This window comes from Sphaerodactylus townsendi, linkage group LG03 (assembly GCF_021028975.2).
Source record: "Sphaerodactylus townsendi isolate TG3544 linkage group LG03, MPM_Stown_v2.3, whole genome shotgun sequence".
Lineage (NCBI taxonomy): Eukaryota > Metazoa > Chordata > Lepidosauria > Squamata > Sphaerodactylidae > Sphaerodactylus > Sphaerodactylus townsendi.
Genome location: NC_059427.1, coordinates 156,942,394 through 156,965,525, shown reverse-complemented (window position 1 = coordinate 156,965,525; position 23,132 = coordinate 156,942,394). Strand labels below are relative to the sequence as shown.

Below are 23,132 nucleotides of genomic sequence, written 5' to 3'. Positions count from 1 at the left end.
ATTCAGACTTGTTAAAATTGGAAGCTGTATAATTTATAAGGGCACAAAGCAACTATAACAGTTTTTCCAGTCTTGTAACTCAAACGGTGTAATTGATTTCTCTTCCACGTGCACATATTCTTTTTTGGGGAGGGGAGGGGGTATTAAACTTCACTCTGGGTCTGAGACCTCATAAGCCCGTATTTCAAACTGCAGTGAATTTTTATGGCCAAGTTATAAATCCCTGAAAAAATATGCCGTTTTATAACTAGCTGTGACAGAACTTTAACCACTGATCCATGAATACCAGCAGGGCTACAGTCCACTTTATTGCAGTCATGGTAAGCCTGCTGAAAGAATCAATCCATTTTAGATTTCAGTTCTGCTTTGGTGTCAGGCTTTTTTTTTCTTGTTTGTGTGTGGTTTCCTTTGTTTTTAAATCATGTATCAGGCTGCTAATAACTCACTTTGCACTTTCCAATTAAAGACTGCATTCTCCAGAAATACTTCTGCATGGAAGCAGTCCCGTTGATGGTAGAAATAAAGAATATCTTGATTTTTTGGGTGAGGGGATGCAACTGTTTAGAGTAATGGGGTCAGATTTTAAGAAATTCAGAAGTATTATAGTATCTGTATTAGTAATTTCATTTTCAACAGAATAAAAATGAAGGATTCATCTTTGGTTGCGCGTCTTTCTTGCTTTTTTCTCCCAATCCTTTACTATTCCAAAATTGTGTTCAGTTTAAAGGAATTTGCATGCATTTGTGTGTTACTGTTACAACAAAATTAATGATTTTGACTATCCAGTGTAGTACTTGACAAATTTATCAGGGAATCTGGATACTAGCAGTTGCCTGCTTATAAAAATGGAGTATTTTCTACTGTAGGTGGGAGACATCTTAGATGGGTGTCTTCTCCACCAATAGCAAGGAGGCAGGAAGTAGTTTTAACTTTTAACGGGTCACTTCCCCTTCTTTGCCCTCGAGGCCATTTTCCGTCAGTATTTTTTCCTGCCTAGCAGGGAGGCTGTGCTTTTAGAGGCTCTCGCACTCTCAACTGTGTGTGTGTGATTTCTGGTACGCTTGTTACCGGCTTTTAGCGTAAATCTTCAGGCAACCAAAGGGGGAACTAAAAATCCCCCACAAACCTACTCCTGATCGAATTTACCCGGAGGCAAAAAAGGCGGGAACGAGAAGATCCCGACTGCTTAAAATGGCTGCCGGCCCATTTACCCCGCCATCAGAAGATTTCGCCGGCCCGCTCGCAGAGCGCACTAGGCTGCCGTGCATGGCGAAGAAGTCTGGGCGACGGCCGAAACGGCCAAACAGAGTAAGGCAGCAGGGCGCGCGGAGGGACTGCCGGCGCCCAAGAAGGCAAAGAAAACGACGCTGCCGGGGAGCTTGACGCCTCACAAGGGCGAGGCCGCGAAGCGGCGGGTTCTAGACGAGTCTCTCCTACCCTGACAGGGATTCGGAGCACTCGATCACCCCACCTTCGATTTCTACCGCGGAGGCGGCAGAAGAAACGCATAGCCAGCAAGGGCAAGTACCGGGGCCCCGGGAGAGCGGTGGGGAGGAAAGCGAAACGGAGCTCCAAGAAGCTCCAGGGCAAACTCAGTCTGCTAACAGTGAACTGATGGCCTGGCAACAGGCGCCCCCTGCTGCTTTTGCACAAGTGCGGGAGGAAGAAGTTGAAGAAGTCTTGGACGCAAGGGAACAACGCGCTTTGCCAACAACAGACCCTCAGTCTCAATTACTTAGAAATAAAAATAATGGGCCAGCCCCTTCCTATCGATATAGAGATCCTCTTGCTGCGGGCCAAGAGGAGGAGGAGGAAGAAAGTGAGAGGGAGATACAGGAGGAGTGGGATAGATTCTCAGACAATGGAGGACCCAGTTACTGAAGCGGCTGGAACAATCCCCACAATTCTTTAAACAGGAAGATATCCAATTATTGATAGCTATAAAACGGTCTCGGCCCTGGCTCCCAATGCACGACCAAGCAGACGCCGAAGAACCCCCTACCCCTGACCAAATTGACAAACCCTCAAAGCCCATCAAAGGCTTCCCTAAGGGAGACACCAGTTACTTTCCACAAGACTCAGAAGCCCAAAAGTTCTTCCCGGTGCCGGAATACTTTGTGAAGCGCATTCAGCGCGAATGGCTCAACCCCACTAACCGCAAGGGGCTGCCGCCATCTTGAAAAGTATACCTACTACCACAGCAATTTCATGCCATGTTAAAAGTCCCCTCAGTGGAGGCCCCAGTGGCAGTCCCGTATTCTGGGGCATTGGTGAAGAAGGAAGGAGACAGTAATATTACATCCTTAGTGAGGAGATCAGAAGCTGCCCTACTTAGGTCCCACGACTATTGGCTGTCGCCATTAAGGCAATTCGCACGCTTCCATCAGGTCCAGAGCGGCCATGGCCTGGCATGAACGGATCCCAGATGATCCCTGCAGAAAACACAGCGCAATCCGAGAAGGGATTGAAAGGGTTTTCCTTAGCTAATGCCTTCATAGCAGACGCAACACTAGATCGCTGATACATGGCGGCCAGAACAATGGCCTCTAACATGGTGGCCAGGCGTAACGCCTGGCTGCGCCCATGGCAAGCCGACATACTTTCCAAGAATGCAGTAGCAGCCTACTCCTACTACGGGGAACACGTCTTTGGCAAGGAACTAGAACAGGTATTAATTCAAACGAAAGAACCAAAAGAAAGCCATGCCGAAGACAGTCAGACAGGATAGGAACTCTGCCCAGGGAAATCGCACTACATTCAGATCCCAGAAAACACTACCTAGGTTTAACAGGGAGACCACTCGCCCCACATGGCACAATCAGAACTCCTTTCGTGCCAAACCTACCTTTAAGCCTTTCCACAAGCAGGGAAAGCCCTTTAAACCAGGCGGAAACAAACAATGACTCCCGGGATATCCCGGTGGGGGGGCGGCTGTCCAACTTCCTCCCAACCTGGCAAGCCGCACATGTTGACCACTGGACACAAGAGGTGATCGCAACGGGTTATGTAATCGAGGCTACCAGCTTCCCCCGACACCTCTTTGTCCCGGCCCCCCTTTCAGCCAACTCCAGAAAAAGCCCAAAGAGCAAAAAAATGCAGTACAACACTCTCCTGTAAATTCGGGCAGTAAACACGTTCCTCTACAGGAGAAATTCTTAGGAACCTATTCGCACTTTTTTAGAGTCCCCAAGCGCAACGTGGGACTGCAGGGCAGTGCTGAACCTAAGATACGCCAACCAACCCATTCGGCTCCCAAAATTCAAAATGGAATCACTGAGATCCATCAGCTCTGGCCCTAAGACCAGAGGAATTCCCTCACCTCCCTGGATCTCCGGGAGGCTTACCTACACATCCCCATCAATCCGGCCCACAGAAAATTCCTAAGGTTCACGGTAGGAAAAGCTTCATTTTCAATTCCGAACATTACTGTTCAAGCTGGGCTACAGCCCCCAGAACATTCTCCAAGGTTCTCCCGGGCCCATCATCCAGCTCTGTGGGAAGAGGGGATACACATCCACCCCTATTTAGACTTAATTCTAGTAAGATCAAAAACCAAACAACAAGGTCTGAGGAACATCGCCAGAGTACGTAGAAAACTTTTCAACATTACGGCTTTCTGGGTAAACACGGAGAAAAGCTCCCTCATCCCAAGGCAGAAATTAGAACACCTGGGAGCAATCATAGACTCCACAAAGAATGCATTGTTTATCCCACCAGAAAATCATCACAAGAATAATAAAGGCAACATCCACAATTCTGTCGTATGCAAAAACCACCGGGCCAGTTTCCAACTGGCAAGCCTACTGGGACTGTTTATATCGGCCATCGATCTCAACCAATGGGCAAGGCTGCCATGCAAGACCACTGCAACTCTTCTTAAGGCCATTTCAGCTCTGACATCATCAGAAAAAGAGACAGAAGACTCCAATTGACATCGCAGGTCAGAGACAACTTGAAGTGGTGGCTAAACAAAGACAACCTCCAACGGGGCAGATGCGCTACTTTACACGACAAAAGGCCCCAAATCTTCACAGACTCGAGCCTATCATTGGGGAGCCGACAATCAGAAATTCGTGGCAAGGCAAGTGGTCCAAGCAGGAAGCGAGCCTTCCAATCAACTTGCTTGAGACGCGAAAGCAGTGTTCTTGGCACTACAACACTTTCAGAAGCAGCCAACACTGCAGCACCTGATAGTGAGAACAGACAACATTCTCAACCAAGCATATATCTCAACAAACTGTGGGAGGGTCAAAATCCCCAAGGCTGCACAAGGAAGCGCAAAAGGTCCTCAACTGGGCGGAAAAACACCTCCTGTCTATAGAAGCCCAATACACATCCGGGGAATACAAAATGACAAAGCAGACTGGCTAAGCAGGCAGTAAAGTCCAGAAAAGCTTAATGGAGGTTGAACCCAGAGGTATTCCAATGGATCTGCCGAATGCCTCTGCCAACCTAAGGTAGACCTGTTTTGCTACTAAGCTGAAAACAAGCAGCTGCAGCTCTTCATGTGCAGATACACTCACCAGAGTGTTCTGGAGGTGGGATTATAGCGGCACCGCGGCCACAGTGGAACTCCCACGCCGCTCCCACCGCTCCTCGGCCATCACGCGCCTTCTACCAAAAAAAATAAGATGAAAAGCAATAAGTCATACCTATCGCGGCTAAAATGGCCCAGGAGACCGTGGTACTCTACAATCCCAGAGATGTCAGTAGAACCATCTTTACCACTACCGACGCATAGCAGACCTTCTGACGCAAGGGCCTCTCTCACATCCGGACCCAGGCTGGCTTCAAGCTGACCTCTGGCGTGTGAACGGAGAAAATTGAGTCAGAGAGGCTAACACGGCGGGCGTAACTAAGACCATCCTGGCAGCCCGCAGACGGTCAACTATCACCAACATCTACAATGCCTCATGGAGAACCTTCGCCTGCTGGTACGCGGGTAGAGACTTCTGGACCCTGAGGCCCCTTCCATCCTTCACATATTACAGTTCCTGCAACAAGGGATTTGAGAAGGGACTCCGCTATGCCACACTGAGAAGACAGGATCTCAGCAACATCGACGGTGTGTAGATCAGTAGAGGGCAACATACACCATGGAAGCCACATAGACGCAGTGAACTTCTTAGGTGTGAAACTCTCGCAACCACCGGTCATACACACAGGTTTCCGCCATGGCTTACTCTACGCGGTGCTCACGGCTCTGACCAAACACCCCTTCGAACCCATCCAAACTATCCCCCCCCCGCGTGCGGTGGGTGAGAATGAAAACCTTGTTTCTCCTGGCCATTACCTCGGCATCGAGGGGTCTCAGAGCTGAGAGAGCACTATCCATCAACACAAAATTCTGCATATTCCACAAAGATAAAGTGATACTGCGTCTGGACCCAGCCTTTGTACCAAAAGTTCTGTCCAAATTCCATCTTCAACAGGAAATCGTGGTGCCTAACTTCATGCCTAACCCCTCACATCCAAAAGAGAAGGAGTGGCATACCCTAGATGTCCCGCGAAAATTCAAAGCGCTCATAATCAGGGACTGAGGGCATACAACAGAAATCTGAAACCCTCTTCATCAACATTGTTCTGCCAAACATAGGGGCCCCTATGTCAACGGGCGCAAGCGATAAGCAACTACACTCAAAGCTACCATCATAGAGGCCTACAAAGCGGCAGCACTTCCGGATTCCACCGGGCATCACTGCACACTCTACCAGGAGTGTAGCGCAACCAACGCTGCATACCGCAACAGAGCCTCAGTGGAAGAGATATGTAAAGCCGCCACCTGGTCTTCGGGATTTCCACGTTTCTCCAGACATTACAAAACTGAACTCCCTAGCCGCTGCAGAGAAAGCATTCGGCCGGAGGGTAAAGAACACATCATCGGGGAGTAATGAGATTCCACCCTGGTTGGGGACACTGCTCGGGGAGGTCCCATCTAAGATGTCTCCCACCTACAGTAGAAGGATGCATTGAATACTTACTGTGAAGGGTCTTTCTACTGTAGGTAAGGGAGACATCTTGACCCCCCCCCCTGGTCTCCATTATCCCCGATGCTAGCCTGAATGAATGAGTGTTTGAATTGAGAATTCGCTGAGCCTCATAAGTTATGTTTTTTATAGTTATTAGTGTTTCAAGTTATAGAACTGGTTAAACGGTCACTTCCAGATACCAACTACTAGGTCATGAGAATACTGACGGAAAATGGCCTCGAGGGCAAAGAAGGGGAAGTGACCCGTTAAAAGTTAAAACTACTTCCTGCCTCCTTGCTATTGGTGGAGAAGACACCCATCTAAGATGTCTCCCTTACCTACAGTAGAAAGACCCTTCACAGTAAGTATTCAATGGATCCTTTCTTGTTTTCCACTGATGTATCTGTTCTTTTCAAAATATATTTGATTTCTTCCCCCTAGTACTAATGCCATCTAAACCAAATCATTCTGAAATTTAGCAGAAAGGCACCGTCAGCCCCACCGCAAATTGCAGGGACAATTTAAAGAACAGTAGAAATATTTTTCCTTATTAGAAGTGTAATGGTGAACAGTCAATTTAAATATAGAAGAGGAGGAGTTTGGATTTATATCCCACCTTTCTCTCCTGTAAGGAGACTCAAAGGAGCTGACAATCTCTTTTCCCTTCTCCCCCCCACCCCCCAACAAACACCGTGTGAGGTGGGTGGGGCTGAGAAAGCTCCGAAGTACTGTGACTAGCCCAAGGTCACCCAGCTGGCACGTGCTAGAATGCACAAGCTAATCTGGTTCATCAGAGAAGCCTCCACAGCTCAAGTGGCAGAGTGGGGACTCAAACCCGGTTCGCCAGATTACAGTGCACCTGCTCTTGACTGCTACACCACGCTCGCTTGGTGAAGAAGTCGCAAGCGGCTTCTTTTTCAAAGGTGGCTGCCTAATGTGTTAGGGGGAGGGGCTGGGAGGCAGTGGAAAAAGCAGTATTTATGATAAAGCAACCAGGCCATTCTTCAGCCTTGCTGTGTTGGCATTGAAACTCTCTCCTCACTCCAGGCAGAGTGGCATGCATCCATTTAAATAGTCCTTTCTCCTTTGGTTTCCACTGTGGTAAATACAGCCACTCTTCTTGTGACGTTAGGTAATTATTAGTTCAAATGGGATAGTGCTTAACAGTACAAGCACGGTTCATGTTCAGCTGAATACAGGCAGACTTGGTGTTGTACCTAGCTCCATGTGGTACTAAATGTGGATCAAGGTCTGTTAAAAAAAATTGCTGGTGGAACCTGGGATTAAAGGCCTGATGCTTATTTCATTTGTCTTTCTCATCCCTCTTCCTTTTATTTATAGTAGTTGTTTGTCTCCTCTGCCTTCGGACTTCTGTGTGTAGGCTTTGAATGTTAGCAAAGCAGGGGAACCTCTGAGAAGTCACATCCGGGCGGGTGGGTGAGATTCTGGAAAGGGAAGCCCATTTCAGTGCCGCCAATTAACATTTCACTTCCGATTTGCAGGAATTGGGTAGCCTTGGTGCATTAGGTGCAACTCCCGCGCTATGGGCAAGAGAAACAAGAGGACAGCAGATAGTTCGTCCTCTGAAGAAGAGGAGGAATATGTTGTGGAGAAGGTTCTAGACAGGCGTGTTGTGAAGGGTCAAGTGGAGTATCTTCTCAAGTGGAAAGGATTCTCTGAGTAAGTCCAACTTTCCTTCCGACACGGGCTTTGAGCTTCCTTGTTAGCAGAGCTCCAGGCAGTGCTTCAAATTTAACCTCCGTTGCCCTCCTCCAAGCTTTCCTCAAAACCTTCACGGGTGGGAGCTTGCTTTCCTCACTCCAGGCCGAGTGGCATGCATCCATTTAAATACGTGGGTCATGAGGCGAGGGCATAGGGCCATTTGAGGGTATTTTGGAAATACTGGCATCTGCGTTCCCTCTCTCACTTCCCAGAGTTGGTAGTTCCACTTGAGTTATTCACCAGCACTATCGTCTGGATAGGCTTCCTCTATGTTTGGGAATTAAGCGCCTTAGATTTTGGGTTAAATTATACGTTCTGACGACCTTTTGGATTGTTGTGAACTGCTGTGTAGGGAAAAGGGTCTTAATCCTATTCCCTCCACGCAGGGCTGTGTGAACTCCACAAGCACAGAATTTGGGACTGGTTGCTGGACTGAACACCCTGAGAATCTCTGTTTTTATATTGTTTTCATTAATTTTTTTTAAAAAACCCAGCCCTTAAGGCTGTTGCAGTATGCTTGGGAATAGGTGGGCAGTGCTGGGTTGAAATCTTGCAAGCCAAATTGGGCTGAATTTCCAAGAAAGGGGACTAGAGCAGTCTGCATACTTTGCCCACAATTAATAATAATTTATGCAAGATGGATGCATACACATTTGCATAATTCATTCAGGATGCAGAATCTGGGTGAACTCGATGCAGTATTTTGATTTTTTTTTTAAACAACCCTTCTGTTCTCACCTGTCCCAATACAAAAGAGTTGATCTCAAAGCAGTGCTTGTATGTTTGTCTGTCTCTGTATGTCTTGCCTTCTGGCAGAGTGCTTTAACACATCAGGATTTTTTTCATTTATAGGGTTCATATTTGAGGCATAGGTGTTTAAATGGATGCACACTACTTGGTTTTGGGAGGGCAAGTTAGCTAGCAGGCGATGAACGTTGCTTTCATCAGTACCTCCACAGTAGTGGGGAGGATCTTCCTGCAGTGATTCAATTAATCAAGTAGTTTCCCTGTCTCCACTAATCAGAGGACACACACTGTTGGACACCATCTACTTTTGTATTTCTCTAACGGGAAAGTAGCATTGCTGCTTTGTCCCAGCCTGCCTTGATACAATTTCTGACGTTTTTGCACTTGGCAGAAACTAGCCTAATTTAGTTGGTAAAGAGCTTTGAACTGCCTGGAGCCTTAAAGGAAGGGCAGTCTACAAAATGGCTTTAAATGAATTGGACTTTTTGAGTCACTCCCTTAAGACCCTAACATATTGCAGGTAAAACTTTTACCATGCCCTCTACAAGCATCACGTCTTTCTCTCCCTGAATACATACCTCTTTTTGGGGGTGGGGGCGTGGGGGGGGGGGTGGCCCAAGCCTGAGAACTAAAGATAACTTACTGCTTAGTAATTTTTTAGCTGGCCTAACTCCTAATAAAGACAACATTGTACTGTTTCTATGGAATGATGTTTAGTTATTTGTTCATTCTTCTCTGGGCAAGTAGGAGGAGTCCTGTGCTGCCCCCTAAACATATGTGATTGTATGATAATTCATTTACTACTGAATAGTCCCTTTGGAAAACACGGCAGTCTTTAATGTGGTGCCTGTGGGCATCATAGGACCCATGGACACCTTTCCTAGAGGCTTCTAATTGTTTTTAGGAAGTGGGCAGGACCAGCTTCTGATTGTCCATTGCAGATTTGGCTATGCAGATTTTTCAAAAACTTTGCCTTGACAGCAGCTGCCATCACAGCACAAGGACCTTCAATGTGTGGCTGAGGGTAAACTTGTGGCAGCCATTTTGTGGCAAGCAGCTTTTGGGGGGCAGCCATTTCGTGGCTGCACTTATCACGCTATCAAAATTCCAAAGATGCCCGCTAGCTCAAAAAGGTTGCAGACCCTTGCTCTAGCTCGTATAACACTTTAATCAGAAATGCATCGTCTTATGCCTGGGGAAACTTTTTAAATACAGAATCTCATTTTTAGACAGTCAGCCGTGCACTGGAATGATTGGGGCAGGAGTGTATAGGGCAAATTTATCTTAATTATTAGATCTTGAGACCCCAGAGCATTCTTCAAGCTGGAACCAGAAACATTTCCGATTTGTAGCAGAATCAAGTTGAAACACAAGGTTTCAGCAAAACCTTTATTAGAGTAAATAATCATGAGAACAAAGTCTACTGTACTGTCCAGCTATCCTTAGGAAAGTAGGGGAAACTTCCAGTCACAGGTGTTGTACGCATGGTAGTTCTCAATTGAAGCCAGTTAATTGGATGGGAGCACTTATACTCTTTCCCCCCCCTGTTTTTACCTTTTCTTCCCCTGCCTTTCCCTTTTTTGATCATGCCAGGGAGCATAACACCTGGGAGCCCGAGAAAAACCTTGACTGCCCGGAACTGATTTCTGAGTTTATGAAAAAATATAAAAAAATGAAAGAAGGTGAAAGCAAACCTCGGGAGAAGTCAGAGAGTGCCAAGCGAAAAGCAAGCCTCGCCAATAACACTGATGACCTCAAAGCCAAAAAGAAGAGGGAGGTAAGTTTGTTTTTTCCTCTATGGCATTATTCTGCTGCACATGTTTCTGTATCCAAGCCATAACCTTTTTTTGGATCGTGAATCTATTTTTTGGAACTGTCGGTTTCAAAGGATAGCCTTGTTGGTCTGTAGCAGAGCAGCTAGATACAAGTCCAGTAGCACCTTAGAGACCCACAAGATTTTCAGGGTATGAACTTTGTGTCTCAAAGCTTTCTTTGTCAGATGAAGGGCGCTCTGACTCTCAGAAAGTTCATACCTCTTGTTGGTTGCTCAGTTGTTACTGGACATGTACCTGGTTGGTGGTTTTTTTTAAAAAAATAAAACCGCATGGACAAAACTATTGGCTTTTAAGTGCAACATTTAGAGTTGAGAGGGGCTTCTTTTTCCAAGCAAAACCTCAGGCTGGCTGTGTTTCATTGTGCTATAGTTTTACACCACTCTTGGGGAACGCTATCCTGTAAAGCAGGATGAGCTAATTGCCACCACTCATTGTAAAGAAAAGAATCGCTAAAATAATTATGGCCTTTAAAATATAATAAAGATTAACAATCAAGCAGGGAACCGCTCTGTACCATCTACAGCAGATTAGGATTTGAGAAATGCAATTTACTGTTTGAAAGCCTGGCTAAAGCAGGATTCCTTTTAAAGCGCTCGTATAATTGCGACAGTAAACAAGCTGGTGCCAAGACTAGAATTTCCCGTACATTTATACCTGAGCCACTCTTACTGGGATTGTTTTTGGCTGTCACCTTTTTTCTGTGTGAGAGAAGTGGAGCTGAAAGCAATAAGTCTCTGTAGTTTAGAAATCCTCTGCTCGGAATGTGCTGCTCAGATACTATATCTCTAGCTCCTTGGTATTGTAATCTCACGATGCTTAGAGCAGTTGCGCTGTATCAAGGAGGGAGAGTGGAAAAATCTTGATGCTGATCATTATGGTTGGGCCTCTGAAGATATGGGGCAAGAAGCGGAGTGGATCTTTGAGCTGAATGTGGCCTTCCAGATGCGAGGCCACACTGTGGATGAACGTTGGACTCCTGTCTGAGAAACTATTCCCCTTTTCTTTTCTTCCCTTCTGGCTAAATATGCCACAAGTATAGTGAATTCTGGTTTTCATTTATAAATCTGCAGCAGAGATTACTGAAATATAGGTGGATGGCAAGGCTATTGGTTGAAGGCTAGGAATTGAGCGCGTGTCCAGATGGGGCACTTGTATGAAAACTTGTGTGTTCAAGGCAAAACCATCAATCCACAGATGGCAGGACTGAGCTTACCATGGTCCCTCACCTCGTGCTTATCTATTCACAGAGCAGCTGTGATGAACTTGCAAAGGGAATGTAGTTGCAGCAGTCGAGGTGGCTCCCACGAAGGCTATAAAAGTATGTTATTTCCTTGGCAGCTTTGGTTCTAGCTTAGTATACAGAAGTGAGACCAGGAATCTGGGTCGCTACCATCTGAACAAGTCCTAAAATATATGTTATAACGTTCTATTCAGAAATATAGTCAGAGAAAACTTTTCTTGAGGTGAATAAGGACTATTGAGTTGACTTTTTCCAGGAGCAGTAACTCCATATTTCAAATCCTCAGATGTCGGTTTTAGTCAGGTAGGTTATGTCAAATGAAAAAGACTTGATGGTAAATTCTTGTGATTCACTTTGAAAAAAGCAGACCACCTCAGGGTTATGGTCTTTTTTCTTTGCTTAGAAAAATCAATGCTGTGCCAACAAAAATGAATTTTATAACGTGCAAATATAAAATATTTTTGCATAATTTATTATGCAATTTATTTTGACAGCTATGGAGCTACATAGGGTACTCAAGTCCTGCCCCCTTTGTGAGATTTTGTGAGGAATTTCCTCCCTATGCTCACGCTAGAAACTTTAACAAATAACTCTGTTGAATCTTAGGATGCTAAATTCTATGCCAAGGGTGTCCGACTCTGGTGCTTCAGATGTTCATGGACTACAATTCCCATCAGCCCCTGCTGACATGGCCAACTGATGGGATTTGTAGTCCATGAACATCTGAAGCGTCAGAGTTGGACACCCCTGTTCTATGCCCAAGTACAATTTTGTATGGTGTCATCTTTGAATGGAGGAATATAGCAAATCATGGTTTGCCTCTTCATGGGCAAGTCCTGGGGATCTTCACCATTTAATGAATAACTTTAGCCGTGGCATTGGTTTATGGTTCATTCCAAACCACCAAAAAATAATTTAGCCCTTCAAACCAAGATTCCAAGCTGTGGTTTAATCTTGGTTTAGAATATGATTAACTGAGAGTACAAATCGTGTCACCTTTACCCTAAAAAAGGGTTCCCAAGGTGGCAAACAACAAAATGTTAAAGCGTCTAAAAATCATTAAACAATTCAAAAATACATATAATTATATATGCACTACAATATAACTTTTTCAGTCCTGGCCCCAGCCTGTTGGAACAAACTCCCCCCCAGAGGTCAGGGCCCTGCGGGATCTAAAATGAGTTCTGCATGGCCTGCAAGACGGAGCTGTTCCACCAGGCCTTTCCATTGCGCCAGCTGGGTTAAACCATCAAGTTTTATCATGGCCTCCTGTGGGTCCAGATAGAGAAGCCGCCATCTTGGTTTTAAAGTTTTAAAAAGTTTTTTACTGCTATTGTTATTACGTTTATTGGGTTCAAATGTATTTAAGTTGGAATGTATTTTATTGTGGGTTTTGATGTATGCTGCCCTGAGCCCTTTCAGGAATGGGCGACTTAGAAATCCAAAATAAAGTAGAGTTGGTTTTTATACCCTGCTTTTCTCTACTTTAAAGAGTCTCAAAGCAGCTTGTAATCGGCTTCCCCTCCCCACAATAGATATTTTTGAGTTAGTTGGGGCTGAGAGTCCTGAAAGAACTGTGACTGTCACCCAGCAGGCTTCACATGAAGGACACCCAGTTTCCAAGATTGAAGTCCGCCACTCCTAACTGCTACCGCATGCGCAACCTGGGAGGAGAGCCAATAACAGTTTGGTATAAACTTAGAAGTTTGGTCCAAACATAATTGCAAACTGTGGTCTGCCACAAAAGTGGAACTCATTCAGTAGCTTGCTGTGAACAGAGAGGGAAGGAGCAGACAAACCTAAGGATTTCCCAGGCTTATTCGCATAGTGACTAACTCTGGTTCATAAGTTTGGTCTTCTGTTCAGATCCACATGGGTCTGCGCATGCGCAGGCCTGCCATGGTTGAGGACTGACAAACTTCTAAAATAGCGTAGAGCTCTCCTGAACGTTCCCCCTCCCCTCGACTCCCTTCCTGCCGAGAAGTCACAAGATACCGAGGGGGAGGGGGAGCATTCCCCTCAGTTCCCTTCACTCTTCTTTTTGGTCAGTGATTTTTGCTTTTTTTACTTTTCTGCATGGCCTCCACTGGTGCATTGTTTAAGAAGTACTGCACCTCTGATGCCAAGATGGCTAAAGACAATCTCACTGATTGTCTTCTGGGTGTGGGGAGATGGGCACATCCCTGCCTCATGCCAGATGGATGGATATATGGAAATAAGCATCTCAGAGATCAACCACTGCAAACTACTGCAAGGAGCAGTATGGTCTCCTGTAATGACAGCATCCGGAATTTCCACACCGTCTTGTTCATGTTTGGTAAAGGTCCAAAATAGGTCTTTCACCCCTGGAATTCTTGTTCATCAGAAAATGTTGGGAGAAAAGACCCCAACGAGAATCTGCCGGTGAGACTTGCACAACTTCCCCTTTACGAAGGAGCTCCCCCAATTCCTCCAGAGTAGAGCTTTGGTCTCTCTTTCAGCTTTGGTCAGTGGATGGAATGTGCTGCTCCTGACAGACAACCAGGCCACAAAATTCTATGTGAACAAGCAAGGAGGTACCGGTTCTCTCTGACTCTGTGCAGAAGCACATCATCTGTGGCTGCGGGCAGTAAAATGTCACTGCCCTGCATATAGTGGGCGAGTCCAAGGTGTTAGTGGATGCCCTGAGCAGGGACTTTTATATGCATCACGATGTGGAGTTAAATCCATCCTTTCTAACTCCTATTCTTGAAAAGTCGGGCACACCATCCCTTGATTTGTTTACTTCTTACCACAACAAGATTTCCAACCTACTGATCCTGGGCTGATCTTGATCAGGAATCCAGGTGAGACGCCCTCCAGTTTCAATGGATGGGTACTTTCCTGTACCTGTTCCCTCCCCTGTATAGAGTGATTGTTTCGCACTGTCCAGACGACTGTAGTTTCCTCTGTTGCACGAGTTGTCCAGAGGGAGAATATACATGTTCCCTCCAGCAGAAGACCTCTTGCTGATGGCCCTTCCTGCTGCCACAGAATAGCTTCCCTGCATCTGGTAGCCTTTCTCATCAATCTATGACTGAATGGTCTGACAAGGTTAAGACCGTCCTTCCTTCTAGGAAATTCTCCACTATGTGGTCCTATGGAGTTGGTGCTGTTTCTCTGCCTGGGCTCGTTCTCAGGTGTAGACCATGTTTCTTTTTCCCTGTCTGTTCTATTCGGTTATTTGCTGTTATTAAAAGACTTTATTCAACTTGTCTGTTAAAGTTCATTTAGTGGCCATTTAGCCTTTTGTGTTGGGATCGACTCCACTACCCTGTTCTCCAACCCCTTTTGCCGCAGGCTCCTTAAGTGCCTTTCTGATCTTTACCCACAGGTCACACCACCCTTGCCACAGTGGAGCCTTTCCTAGGTGCTGGCTCAGCTAATGGGCAAACCCTTTGAGCCCCTGACTATGGCGGATTTCCAACCTGCTTTCTTACAAAGTAGCTTTTTTTGTTGTTGGCAATTGCTTTGGCCCACAGAGTAGGAGACGTGGAACCCTTTGTAACTCCCCCCCTTTTTTGAAATTTCATCTGGATAGTGTGGTTCTCCGTCCCAGTTCGACATACCTGTCCAAGGTGGTTTCCCTCTTTCATATGTCCCAAGACATTGTCCTCCCTGTGTTCCATCCTAATCCCTCCACAGAGGCGGAAAGGACGCTGTGTTTCTTAGATCTTAAGCAGGTTTTCCTTTTCTACCTGGACAGGACCAGACCTTTCAGAAACTGCAAAGATTGTCATGCCCTTATATAAAGCAGTGGTGCAACCACACTTGGAGTACTGTGTTCAGTTCTGGTCGCCACATTTGAAAAAGGATATTGAAGAGATAGAAAAAGTGCAGAGAAGGGCAACGAGGATGATTGAGGGACTGGAGCACCTTCCTTATGAGGAGAGGCTGCAGTGTTTGGGACTCTTTAATTTGGAGAGGAGACGTCTGAGGGGGGATATAATTGAAGTCTATAAAACTATGCATGGGGTAGAAAATGTTGGCAGAGAGAAATCTGTCTCTCTTTCTCACAATACTAGAACCAGGGGGCATTCATTGAAAATGCTGGGGGGAAGAATTAGGACTAATAAAAGGAAACACTTCTTCACGCAACGTGTGATTGGTGTTTGGAATATGCTGCCACAGGAGGTGGTGATGGCCACTAACCTGGATAGCTTTAAAAAGGGCTTGGACAGATTTATGGAGGAGAAGTCGATCTATGGCTACCAATCTTGATCCTCCTTGATCTGAGGTTGCAAATGCCTTAGCAGACCAGGTGCTCAGGAGCAGCAGCAGCAGAAGGCCATTGCTTTCACCTCCTGCATGTGAGCTCCCAAAGGCACCTGGTGGGCCACTGCAAGTAGCAGAGTGCTGGACGAGATGGACTCTGGTCCAATCCAGCAGGCTCGTTCTTATGTTTTTAAGGACAATAATTTATTTATTGCTTTTTTGGGGACCTGCAGGAGGTACAAGGTGTTATCTCAGACCATTTCACACTCAGTCACCAAGGCTCTATTAAAAGCATATACATTGGTGGAGGTGGAATGCCCCATTAGTGTGCATTCCACCAGAGTCCAATCTATACCAGCTGCTTTTCTGGCAAGAGGCAACATCATAGACGTCTGCAAAGTGGCCACGTGGTGGTCCTCTGTGACATTTGTTCCCCATGACGCTGTGGACATTGATTCCAGACTTGATGCTGCTGTAGGGAAAGCTGTGCTGCAAATCCTGTTTAAATAAAATACAACAGTCTCAGTCTTTGCTCTGGCTTTCTGTGTCAGTGTGAGCTTTCTTTGCTGCCTCACCCCACCTCCTCATTGGAATGAAGCTTGCCGCTCTCCCATGTGGGTCTGCACAGAAGACCCCACTGAAGAGGAACAATGTTGCCCTTACCTGTAACTATTGCTCATTGAGTGGTCTTCTGTGCAGGCACGCATCCCTCCCTCTGTCCCTTCTGTGCGCACCTTCTGACACGCGGAGTTGGTTGCTGTTTCGCAGTGGCAATTGGAGAAGGCTCACTCCTCCCCTCTGTACGTTGTTACTTCTAGCAGGAAATCTTCCTGCCCTGGAGCCGAGGGGAGAGGGAGCATTCAGGAGAGCTCCATGCTATTCTAGCTTGTCAGTCCCCAAGCACGGCAGGCCTGTGCATGCACAGAGGACCATGTGTACCTGCACAGAAGACCATTTGATGAACAACAGTTGCAGGTAAGTTCAACATTATTCTTTCTCAGTGGTTCTTGGCAACCAAGTTCACGGGTATTGTAAAATACTGCAAAGGTCAAACGTTTAACCTGCTCAAAGTTTTCCCCCTGTACTAGCTAGTGTATGAGGAGGCATGAGAACATGGGTTATTAAAACAGATCTTTATTAGGGAGTGTGAACATACGAAATTCTGTATAAATGAGGATCTGTTGAATGGCATTTTATGTCTTGTCTTTCCCTTCCTGGAGGAGAAAAATCTCCTGCAGTTCTATGTGTTCGTTATTTTTTTATAACCTTATTTGAAGAAGTGCCCTGCCCTTTACAGCTGTGTCTGTACAAAATTATGGCTAAGTCACTAGAGATTCAAACCGGCACTGCTACTGTTGGTCCTTAATGAAATCATAAGGGGTAATAAGGTCATATATTTCATATCCAGCAGGTTATCCTTAGTGCATTTGGATTGCAGTTTTATAACCCATTATGTATTCTCCTTAAAATTTTGGAAGTAAAACTGTCCACTGTGAAAAATAAGTGGTTTGGTTCCTATTGAAGCATCCTGCCTTCTCAAAGAGCATTTTTAAATGGCACAATTCCCTGCGGGGTTGGTGCCGCACGTTGGTCTCGGCTTGTCTGTTATGGCCTAGTGCGAGCAGAATATTTAACCATGTTTGGTGGAAGCTATGGTTAGGAATCTTAAGTGTGGTTAAAATGGGAAATCTCCAGTCAGTTTAATGTGTTGGGCAGCTGCTGGAACTTGCACCTGGCTGCTGCCTGGAAAAGCCACTGAGGCTCACTATCTTTATTAGCTTTTGTGCGAACAAGGTTGGATCATACCAGCTTTTCAGGCATTGTCAACCACTTGTCCCTCCCAGGTGACCAGCTGCTGTGGTGGTGGTGCTGCTGCTGCTGGGAGAAATGGGGAGGGAAAATAAGCCTGCCAAAGCCCCAGCCTTCCTCAACAACAGGACTCAGTACTTTGGAAGTAGAATGTTTGTTTTATTGATAGCAAGCATAGGAAAGTTAGTAACATTATTACTGTCTGAACTGGCCAGATCTGTACAATGCACAGATTATATGTTCCCTGCAGTAATACATCAGGTTTCCCCTCCTCCCCCCCTCAAGCGAGATATTTCCAGACAAGAAAGGGAAGGAGCGAAAAAAAAGCAGAGGCAGTTTCACCCTGACATAGACATTCCAAAAGGCAGATATCATTCTTGACTTGATAACTCTCTTTCTCCGGCCAAATGCATGAGAAGGCCCTTAGTAATAAACAGCACGGCAGGAACCGAGCTAACTTTGGTGAGGGTCATGACAAGGCCCCAAGCCAGCTTCCAGGCCAGTTCTGAGGGAGCAACTGCCCAGCTGTCCATAAGCAGGCTGCAAGTCTTGTTGCTATAGCATGGCTGTGACTTCTGTGAGTTCTTGAAACTCTCAGTCTTGTAATGACTTCTAGCCTGTCAGGCCGGTTGCTCCTCATGATTCAGGACATCTCTTCATGGCAGCCTTTTGACTAGTTTAAATCACTACTTTTCTCCCTGCCAGTTCAGAAGTCCATCTCTGGAACTACTGATGCTCACCTCTGAATTTACCTCAGTTTTTGCATTTTTAAAATTCTCCTAACCTCAGAGACAGGCACTTGAGCAGTGATATTTAATATTACACAAGCCTCAGCTCTGAGCCCCTCTTCCCCTCCCCCGATTTCCCTTCCCAATGTGATTTCCTTCCAAAGGAGTTTGAATTTATTTCTAGGATTAGATGAACATATATAGTTCTTCTGATAAGTTTCCTTAGAGGAGTACCACTCGTGACAGTATTCCTACACTTGTAACTGTGCTTCAGCTATGGAACGTTATGCAAGTGACAACCAGTCCAGTTCCTTAACAAAGCAGCTGTGCTTTCCAGAAGAGGGAATGTTGTTTTCTCCCTTTCCTCCCAATCCCTGGACCACCTTTTCAGCTGCCAACAGTTTGGCCAGCTGAGCTGCCATTGCCCAGATGGCAAAGAAAGTGTCCTGGTTGAACCTTTCCTGCTTAATATTGGCTTGCTAGACATTTGGTAAAGGCATGGGAACATGCTCAGCCACACCGTTGGCTGTCTCATCCTTCCAGCTGGTGTTGCTGCATCTTCCCATAGTTCTTGGACCCACTGCCATTGATCTTCAGCAAAAGTGGGTCTGCTTCTGGGGCACTTGCACATTCAACAGCAGTTGTACAGTGTGCTGAGTTTCTGGAACTTGAGACTTATTACACTCTTGCTGAATGTTTTGCGTGCTGAGAATATCTTCTCTTTCCCCTTGCCCCAAAACTTAGCCCCTCTCCATTGGGGTACATCTTACCTAATATCATGGAGTTGGTGTTGGAGGGTTGTGGGGCAGGTACCTCCCATAGCCTGACCCTCTTCTGTGTGAAATGCGCAAATGATCCCTTTCCGCCCATCACTATAATGCTTATGGGTAATGGTAGCACCAGGTATCAATTTTGTTCCTTCCTCTAAGCAACCCTGCAGTCTTGGGTGGAAACTGAAGAGCTATTGAATGCAGCCAGGCATGCCTGCAACTGCTGGCAAGTGAAAACACTGCCCCTGTCAACACATTTCACCAGCCACTTGGGTGTCTGTTAAGAAATTCATAAGCATAAAATTGTATGGTTTCTACTGATGGATATGTAAATAACTGTGCATCTGTCAAGGGGCAGGGAAAAAGCTAGGCTTCAGCTGTGATTAGGATGGGCAAGGTTTGTGCGGAAAGAAAAGTGTTTTGGAAAACTTGGGAGTCATATTCCTTGTTGGGTAGGCCACTGTTCTTGCATCCTCAGAGGATGCTGCAGAGGTGCTTGCTCACATTAATTGAATCAGGGTGCTGATAAGCACTTGCAGCATACATGTGGCTGCTCTCCACAAGGAAGAAAGTAATAAGGGCAAATTGGTAATGAAGACGGATGGGAACCCCTCCGCAAGGGACAAAAGAGTGCAAACAGGAGTGGGGTCGCATTCACTCCAGACGCAGCTTGGAATATTTGCAAGGCAGATTGCTAAATGGTATTTAAAATACTCTACAACAGTGGTACTTACTCAGCAGCTCACAGAGAGCCGCGTTCCCAGTTACGATCAACCAGAAAAGCCAAGAGCGACCTGCACTTCAGGGAGCCTGGCAGCTTGCCTGATCTTCTGACGATAGCTGTTTCAATGGGGGCGACCAGCAGGCCTTGTTCACTTTTCTGAAACATGGGTCAGGTGACACATTTAGGAACAGTGCTCAGAAGAGCCGCAGGTGGCATGTCACAGAGCTGCTTGTTGCTCCTGAACCACCGGGTGAGTGCCAGCAGTCTAATGGAACGATAGCTTGCATGCTGATGGGAATCTAGTGTAGCAGAGCACAGTTCCGTGGAACTCTGGGCTCCCTGGCACTTGAATGAATGCATGTTTATTTATGGTTAACAACCAGTAATACAATCATTCATAAAAGGCCAAATTCCAAATTTTTACAGACGAGGTAAAAAGTTAAAATATAAAATAAAACTTATTTTAACCTTCCTCTAAAAGAACTGATGGTCTCCTATCCACCTGCTTTCCTGTAATTATTTACTAAAATGCAAAACCGAGCTACGTTGCTGGAAATTCTTTGGTCCTTACCCAACAGCAAATAGTTCAGTTTCCATTTATTATCTTTTTCCATGGCCCTTGCTTATTTATTTACTTCATTCATATCCCATCTTGCTATCCAGTGGGATCTGAAGAGGCTTACGTCACTATTCTCTCTGTTGTATCCTCACAACAGCCTTGTGAGGTAGGTGAGGCTGAATGTGCATCTGCAGTTCAGCGGTCCTTCATCCTTGGCCTAACAGCGGAAGTCCAAGTGCCTGCCTTCTCAGCACATGCCCGTCTCTGTGTTGCAGTGGCCTGCTGAGCTGAGTTAAAAGCAAGACATTGGGCAGTGGTTTGTCATTGCCTGCTATTCCTTGGGGGACACCCACCCGAATACTAGCCATGGACAGGGCTGAGAGAGTGTGACTGTCTCAACACCCCCAAGCTTCCAAGGCACGGGTGGGGATTTGAACCTGGGTTTCCCAGGTCCTAGTCCAGCATTTTAACCACTATACCATACTAAATTCTGTTTCCCCGAATATATAAGACATATCCCCTGAAAAAACAAGATGTGAAAGTAAAGGTTTTTCAGCTGAAGTCGCGAAATATAAGGCATCCCCCCCTAAAGCAAGACATTACAGCAAAGCTTTTGTTTGGAAGCATGCCCTCGACAAAGCAGAACATGTGAAAAAAAGAAGACATCCCCCTGAAAAATAAAACATAGCGCATCTCTTTGGGAGCAAATATTAATATAAGACACTGTCTTGTTTTCGGGGAAACACGGTAGCTCTCTCTTGAGCTGTATGTTGAGCAAGTCCTACAGATGGAGTTCAGCCCTTATGATTAGATGATGCTCAGATCCCCAGTGCTGAGGGAGAATTCTGCCCCTCTGTGCATGCCTTGAAGGGCAGTAGAAAGCACCCTCCTGCTCAGTTCTCTGTGCACTTTTATGTTAACAGCAACTCTGTTTCGGGCACAGGTGTCAAACTTGCAGCCCTCCCGATGTTATGGACTACAGTTCCCATCATCCCCTGTCAGCATGATGTTGGCAGGGGATGATGGAAACTGTAGTCCATAACAACTGGAGGGCCGTGAGTTTGACATCTATGGTTTAGGGTCTTTCCCCCAACTCTCTCCATCAGCTTTAGCCTTTAGTTTCTGAATTATATCTAGTTAGATAGATCAGGGGTCCTGTAAGGAACTTCAGAAGGACTTGAAACAAAGCAACTTAAATCAGTTCATTTATTCCATAAACTTCAACGGTCTCAATACACGCCAATGGCAGAACTGACCCTCTCGGCTAGGAGCTGTCAGTTTCTTTACAGACGGGTCACTGCCCCTCCCCCCCTGCAGCCACAGACCCAGCAAAGGTTCCGTCACAGGAAAGCAAAAGTAGCGCGTAAGCTTCCAAACATAGATGATAAGCATAGCAGGTTGTCAGTACTCCGTAAGCAGTAAGCCCAGTACGAGGGAATCTGCCAAGGTCGAGAGAAGACGGGCTATGAGCTACTAGCTCCCACCCTGCATTCCGCCTCCTAAGAAAACCCCTCCCCCCCAGGTTTAAGTGCAGGAAAGGGCTTTATGAAAAAAGCAGTAATCAAAGGGGGGGCATCAATATCTCCGCCATAAATCCATTGATTACGACCAGAGGGGTATCCTCAACCAGGAGACCAGATATTGTGAAATATCAAGTAACATGCAACGAGAGTCCAGAATAGCGTCGGGATTTCATAATGCTTGTATTAATAACGCATCACCGGCGGTAAAATTTCGCTGGATCGCGCCAGGTGCATCCGGGAAGCGGGAGCTCGCTGGAGTAGGACTAGGAGTGAAAGACAGGGTGAATGTTACTTTAATGAGTTAGGCAGTTCTAAACTCGCCGGTCACCTAAGCACTACTTCTAGAGATTCTGAATGGTCCCTATGAATTTCTTGCCCAGCTTGGAATAACATTTGTGCAACATCTCTCAAGCTTCGGGTAGACAGATAAACCCAGGTGCCCACTTTGCAAGGGGAAATCAACCCCATGTTTGTCTGCTTGGATTTTGAGCCTCTTGCGCTTTGAGAGTAAGGGAAGTGGAAATAGATTTCCAACCTCCGCCAGTGGACTTAATCCAGTCTCCAAATTCGGGCTGCAACGCAGGAGTCGGGAGGTCAGGGTAGCAGTGAAACGTAGTCATCAGACAATGGTTTCAAAAGAGCGCTTTATTGGTGCTACTGTGCACCGTGATTGTTGTAAGTATTATCTGTGCCGTATGGAAGCAACTCGAATTTGTGCTGTTTTACGGTAACTGGCGTAGCAACGTAGATATTGTTCCAAATGTTCAAGTTGGTCCGTTTCAGTCTGGCCGCCACTTTGAACGCAGGGTACGAGTCGCCGCTGTTTCGTGGTTCCTGCAGGAATGTCCAAAAAACGCCTTCCAAAATTTAGGAGATGAATTGGTGACCCCTCTATCAGAAATTACTCTCCTTCCTCGAGCCGAGCGCAAACCGATATTACCATAAGTTGAATATGTCACCGGCCAGTTTTAGGCTACCATCGGGACGGTGGGAAAAAGGGAACCGCTGAGCTTGTTTGGAAAGAGGTCCACCACTTCGGTCAGAGAGCCGCGTTTCCATGACTCGGTGGTAGATCTGTTTGCATAAAGTCCATGGATAAGGATCTCGCCAAGGTCTGGCAGCTGGAGGGATGGGGATGCAGCCAGTCCATGGGCTTCCCTGACTCTTCCCTCGTTTCATTACGCGGGACAATTCCTTAATGTAAGACTCCAATATCCTTATGCGCATGCTTAGTTTTTTCACCAAATTCAAATTGGGTTTCAAGTAAGCGTAG

The 23,132-nt window shown here is 46.1% G+C and overlaps 1 protein-coding gene across 1 annotated transcript in view; it reads left to right on the top strand.

Annotated features, from left to right (window-relative positions):
* The window catches only part of CBX5 (chromobox 5), an 85,462-nt gene that overhangs the window by 46,227 nt on the left and 16,103 nt on the right, over positions 1-23,132 (top strand). The window contains 2 exon segments of the mRNA XM_048491489.1: positions 7,472-7,649; positions 10,032-10,215. Of these exon segments, the coding sequence (XP_048347446.1) occupies positions 7,513-7,649; positions 10,032-10,215 (321 nt within the window). The 5' untranslated portion in view covers positions 7,472-7,512.